The sequence below is a fragment of the Cucurbita pepo genome, chromosome LG17 (assembly GCF_002806865.2).
Source record: "Cucurbita pepo subsp. pepo cultivar mu-cu-16 chromosome LG17, ASM280686v2, whole genome shotgun sequence".
NCBI classification, from domain to species: domain Eukaryota; kingdom Viridiplantae; phylum Streptophyta; class Magnoliopsida; order Cucurbitales; family Cucurbitaceae; genus Cucurbita; species Cucurbita pepo.
In genome coordinates, this window is record NC_036654.1 from 5,229,739 (window position 1) to 5,240,578 (window position 10,840).

Below are 10,840 nucleotides of genomic sequence, written 5' to 3' on the forward strand. Positions count from 1 at the left end.
ATAGACGATATCATACCATCCTCGAGATTCGTGCACTTTAACCCAAAAAAAAAAAAAAATAAATTCAATATTGCTTAAATGCGATTCTATTTTCCATCACATGGAACGGTTTTGTATTATTAATATTTTAAGTTTTGGCATAGTACGGGTAGGAGCTAACTACTTGCCACGTGGGGAGTGGAAGGTTACGTGTCAAATCTCCTGACATCTGTAGTGACACGTAAGAAAGTGGAAATTATGGAAAGAAAGAAAAAGGTTGAAGAATAAAGGTGGGTGGGGCCCAGTGTTTATCCGAAAGTTTACGGATAACGTCAACGCCGCTTGTACCAGTTGTTAAGCACTTGGTTGTTCCCCCGACACGTGATCTGCACGTGGGGTTGCCTGGAATAACAGCCGCGTGTTCGTGTACTTACCATTTCTAATTAATAATTCTGTTTTGGGAAAATGTGAGGTTCTTGCACGTCCACGTCGACCACAAAATTAATTATAGATAAATAAAATAAAAATAAAAAACATTTACCATATCCATACAATACTAAGGATGCATGTATTTTCATGGATATTTAAAATAATTAAAAATTTATCTGCCAACCACACCAAATTATAATCTACAAAAAAAGAATTTAAAAGAAACAAATAAAGTATATGATAATAGAATTTTAAGGTTCATCTGAGCCATCAGCTCCTTCATTTTCCAGCATGCTCATTAGCATACTTACTTGATCATGCAGCATTGCATTTTCCCTCTCGACCTCTGATCTTTTGCTCTTCTCTTGTAGAAGTTGAATTTGAAGATGTTCTAAGCAGCGCGCGTCCTCGTCGAGCTGCTCATTCAGACCGCCGATTTCTCGGTCCTACAATAACAACAACGACAACAACGACAACAACAATGAACTAGAGAGACCACGTTGATGTGATGTAATAATAATAGTAAAATTAGAGGAATGCCTTTCTGTTCATTTCTTGAATGGCAATCCTCCGCATGCTTTCGACAACGTCGACATTGACGAGTTTTCGCTTCTTTCCGATCAGCCAGCCTCGGGGATATGCGGTGGCGTCGAAGTCGGGTGGAGGGAGTAAGGATTCAGCTGATGGTCTGCGGCCATTGATGTTTTTGACGGATTCTAAAGGCTCAAAGAGGGCCTTTCGACGGTCGGAGAGGTCGGGGAAGAGTGTTTTGGGGGGCTGAGGTTGTTCGTGTTTGTCGGATGTTTTGTCAGCAGCATCATGATCTTGAGTTATGTTGTCTAAGATCCTCTCGGTAGCTGTTGGAAAGAAGAGAGCATTCTAGTTCCAACAAAATTAGAGGGACAACAAATACAGAAATGCTTGATGAAAAAATTTGAACTTCAGAGATCAAAACGATACAAATGTTTAGCTAGATTTTATAGGACGTTTTTTTTTTAATTGTTTAAGAAAATACTATAGGGTGAGAGAGGCTCCAAATCTCAACCTCAAGATAACTCTAAGCTATGAGACGTACACGCTAGCCAACTACGCCACCACCCCACCCCTTAGAAGAAAATATTTGAAGTTAAGTGATCACACAAACAAATGTTTAGCTAGGTTTTATAGGACGTTTTTTTTAGTGGTTAAAAAAGAAAAATACTATGGGGTGAGAGAGGCTCGAACTCTCGACCTCAGGATAACTCTAAGCTATGAGACCTACGCGCTAGCCAACTGCGCCACCACCCCTTGATGAAAAAATTTAAAGTTCAGAGATCAAAACTACACAAACAAATGTTTAGCTAGGTTTATCAGGACGTTTGTTTTTAATTGTTTAAAAAAGAAATAAACTATGGGGTGAGAGAGGCTATGAGACCTACGCGCTAACCAACTGTGCCACCACCCCTCGGTGAAAAAAATTTAAAGTCCAGGGATTAAAATGACATAAACTTTTTTTTAATCGTTAAAAAAAATACTAATGGGGTGAGAGAGGCTCAAACTCTCAACCTCATGATAACTCTAAGCTATGAGACCTAGCACTAGCGAGCTACACCATCACCCCTTAACAACAAAATATGAAGTTTAGAGATCAAAATGACACCAACAGATTTTTTAGGTTTTATAGGACTTTTTAATTATTAAAAAAGAAAAATAAGCTCGAACTCTCGATCTCAAGATAACTCTAAGTTAGATTAGGTCCAAAGAAGAAAGAAAAGTGGAAAAAAAAGACATCCAATTGAGGTTGACATAACCAAATTGTGAAAAGTATGAACAAACCATGCTTTCCATCAGAAAAGGGAAAATTATATTAAAAGCAAAGATACAATAATGAGTGAAACAGTGAACTATGAACAAGAAAGAAAAAAAAGGAGAAAAGTAAAGGCGAGTCTTAAAAAATATAATAAATCATACAAAAATTACATTATGATGACGATAAATGAAATGAAATGGGAAGATGGGATGGTAACAAGAAATCATCAAATCATCAAATCATCAAATCATCAAATCTTGAGTTTGAAGGAGAAGAAGACAACAAGAAATTGAGAACTGAATGTGGGCCTAATGAAAAAAAAAAACTTAAAATAGTTGGTGTTGAGTCCCATCATTTAAATACCAAACTTGATATTAGAGAAAAGTATCCAAGTGTAGGAATAGGGATCCAATGTCCATTTAGAACGTTTAAACATTCCCTATATATGGCAAGGTGCATCCCAATGATCAATCCTGTAATTCAATCCTCACTCACCTAAGCTTAATTATCACGTCCACTAATTAAGAGGAATGTTATGAATTTATAAGAAATAAACACTATTCTTATTCTTATTGAGTTTTCATTGGAAAACTCAAAATCAAATTATAAAAGCTTTTTGAAAAGCATAAAAAATTATTTAAAAACAAACTAAAAAGCTCATGACTGACTTGTAAGGCATGCTCTATTATGGGGTGGAGGATTCCTTTTCCGACGTCGTTTTAAAAAATAATAGTTTCTAAATTCAATTTTAATTAATAATTCCCCATATGATGACAATAATGGCCTTTCGTATCAAATAAATGAGGAAAATGAATAAATGAATATATAAATAAAGTCAATGAAAACGTCGACTCCCACGGGTGGGTGGGGTGAAAAATGGGTTGGTTCAGCCGATTTTATCACCACACAAAAAAAAAAAAAAAAAAANATCTTTTTATCAAACTGTCAAACTATCAAACTACTCCTATTAATCTACTCCCTATCATTAATTCCTCCAAATAAATAAATAAATAGTAATAATAATAAAAACCATAGAAAAAGTTTTCAAATTTACATTAAATGTTTTATTTTATTGAAATTATATTAGTTTTGCAATTAGAAATTATTTGATTTTTTTTTTTTTTTTCTTTTTTTTTTTGGTAACAGAAATCACGAGGCAGGCATGAACAGAAACAGAAAAGCACACGTAACTTAAGAGCGAAGTTAACCGTTCGTGTTAGCGTGCATCTTTTCTCATCTCCAATTTTTCAAGGCTATTGACGAACTGAAAAATGAATTCATCATCAAAGAAATCACGAAAGCAGTTCAAGAGCCAAAGATGAGGAATCAGAACAGAGGAGCCTGGTTAGGGCAGAAGTGTTCTTCAAAATTTGTGAGGAAACGTCTCAGATTATATCGATAATTAGAAAACCTAGACGGATTCGATTACTTTCCCATAGAGAAATTCCGCGTTTCCGATCTTCATCGACTTAACAAAATTTTCAAAAATTGAAGCCAAATTCCACCAGAGAGAAGAATTAAGTAGTACTACCTGATCTCCGGCGAGATTTCCACTGAATTCGAGGAGCCGACGCCGGAGAAAAGCCTTCCAGAATCCTATCTAGCTTACCGGAATTATCGCGCGCCATTGGAGAGAATTCGGGGAAGAACTTCGCCGAATCTTCGCTGTGAAGAATCCTCTTCGAATTTTCACATACAGAGGAAGAGAGAGAGGAAGAGAGGAACATGGAGTTGTGGGTATTTGATGTGGTCGCGTTCACCGAGACGCGAAGCAGATAAATTGCAGAACAAAACGACATCCAAACCACGTGTTATGATCCAACGGTTAAGATTTGGCGTTATGGTGGATGTTCTGATGCAAATATTTGTCGTCATCTACTTGATGTGGGCCCCATTATATCTTTTAATTTCTTTTAATTGTTTTTTCCTTTTTAATTGGATGGATTATTATTTTGTATGGTTTTTTTTTATCACGCCTTCCAATATTTCCTAATTCCGAGAGAATATCCCCCACGAATATTTTAATATTTTATTGTTTTATCTCTTGAGAATAATTACTAAAAGTTGTATTATATTTAGTACGCAACTAATTTTAATTTTTTTAAATACCACCAAAATTAAAACTTACTCATCTAAAATTTCATAGATATACAACATTAATTAAATAAATAGATGACGTAGGTAAAAATTATTATTGTTTTATCTCTTGACATCCCCTCGTTTACACATTTTCTATATATATTAGTACCTAAGGTGTGTTAGACGAACACGACTCTCCACAATGGTATGATATTGTCCACTTTGAGCATAAGCTCTCATGGCTTTGCTTTGGGGTTCCCCAAAAGGCCTCATACCAATGAAGTTAGTATTTCTCACTTATAAACCCATGATCATTCCCTAAATTAGCGGATGTGGGACTTCCTGGAGAAGAGAGTAAAATGTTAGTTACAAGAGTGGAAATTTTTTCTTAGCAAGAGTTTTTGAATGTATAATGATACTTAGAGAATGATTTTCTTATAAATAATAGAAAATAAACAAAGAAAATTGATATTAAGAAAGGTTTGAAAATTGATGGATTCAAAATAAGAAAAATCCAACTCATAAATTTAGGAGATGGTTGGAAAAATTAGGTAAAAAAAAAATGAAAATTTACTGAAAAACCCCTTCTAGAAGTGGGTGTAATTCTTTGAGGAGAAATTTAAAATTAAAACTGAGGGGGAAGAAGAAAGTAAAAAGTAGGAAAGAGTCGGGCTAATTTAGAGAATGATCATACGTTTATAAATAAAGAATATATATCTATTATTGGAACGAGGCTTTTTAGAGAATCACAAAGTAAATCCATGAGAGCTTATACTTAAAGTAGACAATATCATATCATCGTGTAGAATCGTCGCTATGGTTTTCTAATAAATTTTGTGGCGGTTGTTGTTGAATAGAGGCCCCAATGTGTGTGAATGTGTACCCCTATCGTGTGTCCAAAACTTAACAAATGACAACTATGAAAAACAACAAGACCCACTGGATCATTTCTTCAACACGTAGTACTTGAAATAATGTCTTTGGTTGACACCTAAACAGATAGAGACTTAGGCTGTCTATTAGAGGTAATGAGTGTAGTCTATTAGCCTTTATGTTTGAACTCAAGTGATTGTGTTTTAAGCTAAATATGTAAGTAGGAGTTCGAGGAAGTTGGAATTTAGTCATATGATCCAACTCGAGATCTTCCGTAAGAGTCCAAGTCCATTACTAATATATATTGTCTTTTTCGAACTTATTTTTTCGAGTTTTTTATTTAAATTTTCAAAACGCGTCTTCTATGGAGAGGTTTCTACACACTTATAAAAAATGTTTCGTTCTACTCCTAACTTACGTGGAATCTCACATCATCAAACTTGGAAGAGACAAGTTGATATGAACCAAAAGACATCAATCATACAATATGTTTCAATGAATATGGGAAGAAAATATTGTTGAAATTATCAAAAGATATTTCAATTCATGCCACGTCGAAGAATAATGAAGTTTCATGTTATAAATTTTGGGTGGATTACAATTTAGAGTTATTGTATTTAGAGTAATTTAGAAATACCTTGACTAGTATCCCTCACCCTACTCAGTTTATCATTCCAAGAAATACAAAACACAATGTTTCCAGGACTTGACATCCCGCGAATCCTCTTGAAAGAGAGGAGTGCCTTCGAGAACGCGGACACATGTGGTGCACGGCTATCGTCAACTCGTGCCGTAAGGTGTTGGGTTAAGTCCCGCAACAAGTGCAACCCTTGTATTTAGTTGTCAATCATTGAGGTTGGAACCCTAAGCAGACTGTCGGTGATAAGTCGGAGGAAGGTGAGGATGACGTCAAATCATCATGCCTCTTATGCCCCGGATAACACACGTGCTACAATGGCCGAGACAAAGGGTCGTGATACCGCAAGGGTAAGCTAACTCCAAAAACCCATCCTCGATTAGAATTGTAGGTTACAACTCTCCCATGAGTGTTTTAATCTTTCCTCGATTAGTCTTAACAAAGAATACGAGTGTATAGTGAAAGAGAGAGAAAAGCTGAGATTTAGCCACTCACTCATATCTTAGATCCTGAATTTATAAGTAAGAAATACGTATTCATGGATGATTGAGAGGATATTATCGTACTTTTTTTATTTTATTTTTAATTTCAAATACCCAATTTATTCAGTACCATTACTTACCACTTCACAACACAACTCCCACTCCAAATTCCCTTCTTCCCTAAAAAAATGAAGAGAAAATCAACCCAATCACAACACACACGCCACTCCCGCCACCTCTTCCAACGACGGAATCCGGTGGAAAAGAGGCCCGGTGATCGGAAAAGGAACCTTTGGATCCGTTTTCATGGCTTCTCTTAAACCACCCATCTCAAAATACAAATTTACAATAATTTAAAACCCTGCCCTTCTTTGATCAAATGCTTTGGTGATGAGATCACCACCGATGTCAATGGCAGCATGATTTATAATTTGCTGCTCGAATTCGCCCTGGCCGGAACCCTAGCCGACCAAATCAAGAACACAAGTAGCAATTATTGGATGATGAAAGTCCCACGTCTACTAATTTAGAGAATTGTCATGATTTATAATGAAGGAATACTCTCTCCATTGGTATGAGACCATGAGAGTTTATACTCAAAGTAGACAATATCATACCATCGTGGAGAGTCGGGTTCGTCTAACAAACAATATCATACTTGAGAGTAGTGAATTACATATTTTTTTTTTCATTTAATTATGAATAAAATTAGGTGGAGAAGGGTTACCGGAAGAAGAGGTTCGGAGGTACACAAAGTCAATAATCAAAGGATTAATTCATAAGAATCAATACATTGTGATTTGAAGGCGAATATCTTATTACTGCAGAGGAATTCACGATTTGAGGCAAAGATCGGCGATTTAGGGTTGGCAAGGAGAATGAGCAAGACAAAGCAAGGGTATTGTTTGGGAGGAACATTGATGTGTATGGCGCCGGAGATGTTGATCGAACGTGCAAGAATCGCCGAGTGATATTTGGGCACTCGGCTGCGTCGTGCTCGAAATGCTCACTGGTAACTGCCCGTGGCCCGCCACGGACAGGGACGGGATTGGGAAATATATTATAGAGAAGGACGGGATGCCGATGATTTCCGAAGGGTTGTCGGAGGAGGCGAGAGGGTTTTTGAAGAGTTGTTTTGTGAGGAAGCCGGAGTTTAGATTCACGGCTGAGATGCTGATGTTTGTGCCGTTTGTGGCGNTTTTTTTTTTTTTTTTTTTTTTTTTTTTTTTTTTTTTTTTTTTTTTTTTTTTTTTTTTTTTTTTTTTTTGTATTTATTTGTGTTCAATTAATGATCCTTGAAAAAAAGAATTTGCCTCTATCTTCTTCTTCTAAATTGTAGGGTTACATATACATCTCGTTCTCGAGATTGGTAATAGCTAGGTTTCTATTTAGTTTTTGAAGTTTAAGGAACGGATGGTCCTCCCTCCATTGACCCACGACCCCAAAGATATTTTTGTGATAAGAATCAACACATTTTTTTTTGTTCATCATCGAAAATTTTAGGTAATAATAAATCATGTCAACAAATTTAGTGGATATGTTAATAGTCAAATAGTCTTTTTATTAGTTGTCATCTAAGGGCTCATGGGCCCTTTTTAATCTATTAAAATGGTCGTTTTTTTTAAATTTCTAGATCAAATAGAAACTTATCTCGGAACGTAGAACGAAAATCATATTTTATGTTAAATTATGTAGAACTTGTCCAAAAAAAATAACATATTTTTATGTTTTCAAAAAAAAAAAAAATATATATATATATAGAACTTATAAAAAAAAAGAAAGAGAATGTAGTGGGGAAAATTGAATTTATAGGTTATTAAAGGATTAATTTAAGTCATTGGATTCATCAATAATTTAACATTCCATATAGATTCCTTTCAAGTCATAATGGTCAAGTCCCAATCATGTCTCCTGCTTTGTGTCAATAATGTCTTAGTATCAATCTTATGTTACATCAAACCTTACAATAATAGCATAAAAGTCGCAATAATGATTAAAGTATGATAATAACTTTAAAGCATTTTAAAAAATCGATAAAATGTTTGGATCTCCTCCATGTATCGAGAAACATGAAAATTTGAACATTATAAAGTTCAATTAAGGTTGAATTTATGATTGGTTTTCTATTCATTTTCATGGAGACGCATCCAATCCAGCATCATTGATTCACAAACGATTCTTAGCTACAAACCAAAAAAATTTATTAATACTTACAAGAGGGTGTTTTTCTGCTCAAAGTGGAAGAGAGGAACTGCGTGTGCAAAGACTTCACATTTCTTTGAACAAGTTTGGTAAAGACTTCTGTGCCGTTGGAGCATTGGCTGTTAAGCTGAGCTGAGCTGAAGTGAGAGTAGAGTTGTTGATTTGATGGGCTCATGAAGCATGAGTTGCAGAGTAACAGGAGGGTGCAGCAGCATGGTTGGACCACACAGAAACTCTCCAGAATAGGCGCTGCTTGCGTTTCGGTTGACCGAGCAGCTCCGACTCCGATCGACGCAACATTTCCCACATCACCTTCACATCTTCATATCCACAGGTTTCTACATCATCATGGAGCTTCTTCAAAAGCCCTCCTCCTGTTAGCACAAAAGTTCACATCATTGCTTAGCTTAGCTTAGGTTTCTAAAGAGCAATCTTATGGATGAAAGATTAGTTCAGTTCATATTATGAAAGATTCCTTGAGGGATGGGGCCACCCAACAACCAATTCAGACTTGAATGGGCCTAATTTGAGCCCACTCCTTTCAAAGGGACAGGAATGACCTAACTCCACCCCACCACATCTCTCTCTCTCTCTATATGTGTGTGTGTGTGAAGAGGGTAGAGGAAATTTGTGGTGCGACTTGGACAATACTAAAAAGAGTAGAGACAGGCAGGCCTGTTGGCGTTATGGTTAGAATAGCAATAGAGGACAAAACCAAATCAAAATGGGAGGCCACTAGTTGAAAACTAATGCGCATTTGGAGACCGTCGTTAGTCTCAAGTGGGACAGATGACTGTTAAGAATCACAACAAGACAATCAAAACTGTTATAAGAAAAAAACTTTAAGCATAAAGGTGCCTTTAATCTTTCGCTCTGTCTTCAACTGCATTGCTGCAAGTGGGGACCTATTTGTGCATTATTAAATGGGGAATTGTCCCCAAAAATATAATACACCTTCAAAAATAAAATTAAGTTCATGCAAAGATTCGGCAAGATTGTTAAGATGATACTTAGATCAAAGATTTGAATCTCATTGTTAACAAGAAAATTAAAACGAGTAGTTTGAATATAAAGCAAGATGTCGGTTTAGAAACTGAATTCCCTAAAATGAAAGTGTGGTTTAACGATAGAAACATCTGGCTCATAAACTAAAATTCCTACCATTAAAGGAATTTCATATTGAAAATCATTTTGGTGATATTTTTGGCTATATATATGGCAAGTCCAATCTCACCGCTAATAGATATTGTCTTTTGATCCGTATAGTTATCAACCTCACAATTTCAAAACGCGTCGGATAGAGAGAGGTTGACATATCCTTTATAAGGAATATTTTGTTCCCCTCTCCAACCAAGGTGAGATCTCACAATCCACCTTCCTTGGGGGCCAACGTCCTCACTAGCACAGTACTCGGCGTCTAACTCTGATACCATTTGTAACAGTTCAAGCTCACCACGAGTAAATATTATCCACTTTGGCCCGTAACGTATCGCAATCAGCCGAATACGTTTTAAAACTGTAAAGCTGGTGGCGACCAATAAAATGGATAATATCTATTAACGGCGCGCTTAAGTTGTTACACATAGATACAATAGTCACTCTAAAAAATAAGAATAGATGGGCCAATGTCTACGGAACGTTCCTTGTGATTTTTCCTACCAAATTATTGTACTGGATAGGTTGAATAATCACATGGCCATTTACAATTGCCTTATAACATCAACTCTCTTTATCTCTCTTTCGCTATCATAGTGGTGGAGATTAAGTGGCTAATAACCATTGCATACAGATCAAGGTATAACATATAACCTATTTAAAGCGATAAAGCTAATAAAGAAAGAGGAAAAGATTAAGAAATGAGTATTATGAACCGTATTTCACCTCTCGGTTCACTTGGTGGCTCCTTTCGTCTTTTTCAAATTTATTGTACCATTAATCGAGAACGAGATTTTTCCCCCTTTTAATCGCATACCATAATATTATGCAGGAATTTTGATTGTAAATGATGATTCAAACAAATTCTTATGCAGTTTTCAACTCCAAATAGCAGTATCGAAACAATAAATGGAAGAAGAAAAATCAGAAACCATAGAGCAACAGAAATTCAGCAATTCCATCAATCGGAAGCAAATCAAGCAGTGGAGATCATCACATTGAATCAAATTAAGCCATAATCAAACTCCGATTCGAGAAAAATTAAAATCGAAAGCGAAAGAAGAAGAGTATTAACAAACTAACCGTTCTTCCGAGCCCTAACTCGAGCGGAAACAGCGAGCCAAACTCGTCGGACAGGGAAAACCATCTTATGCCAAAGCTCCATAAACCGAAGCTTAACTTTGGTCCTTCTCTGGCTCCGCCTCTTCTTTTTCC

At 36.0% G+C, this 10,840-nt stretch overlaps 1 protein-coding gene and 1 non-coding gene across 2 annotated transcripts; both read right to left on the reverse strand.

Annotated features, from left to right (window-relative positions):
- Positions 1 to 522: 522 nt before the first annotated feature.
- LOC111779314 (protein HEADING DATE REPRESSOR 1-like) lies at positions 523 to 4,011 on the reverse strand. Its single transcript, XM_023659438.1, has 3 exons — positions 3,729 to 4,011; positions 949 to 1,265; positions 523 to 854 (listed from the first exon to the last, which is right to left on the reverse strand). Exons 1-3 carry the CDS (start codon positions 3,994 to 3,996, stop codon positions 660 to 662), a joined length of 780 nt encoding a protein of 259 aa, XP_023515206.1. The 5' UTR covers positions 3,997 to 4,011; the 3' UTR covers positions 523 to 659.
- Positions 1,612 to 1,695, reverse strand: TRNAM-CAU. The gene is given in 2 exon segments: positions 1,612 to 1,647; positions 1,658 to 1,695. It is a non-coding gene; the product is annotated as a tRNA-Met (tRNA).
- Positions 4,012 to 10,840: the final 6,829 nt, after the last annotated feature.

Bases quoted from the DNA above. Each gene is read 5' to 3' on its own strand.
- LOC111779314 (XM_023659438.1), bottom strand. From the start codon at position 3,996: ATGTCGTTTTGTTCTGCAATTTATCTGCTTCGCGTCTCGGTGAACGCG. The intron at 1,266-3,728 runs GTAGTACTACTT...TCTTTCCAACAG, and splicing joins GAAATCTCGCCGGAGATCAG to CTACCGAGAGGATCTTAGAC. The intron at 855-948 runs GCATTCCTCTAA...TTGTTATTGTAG, and splicing joins TTCAAGAAATGAACAGAAAG to GACCGAGAAATCGGCGGTCT.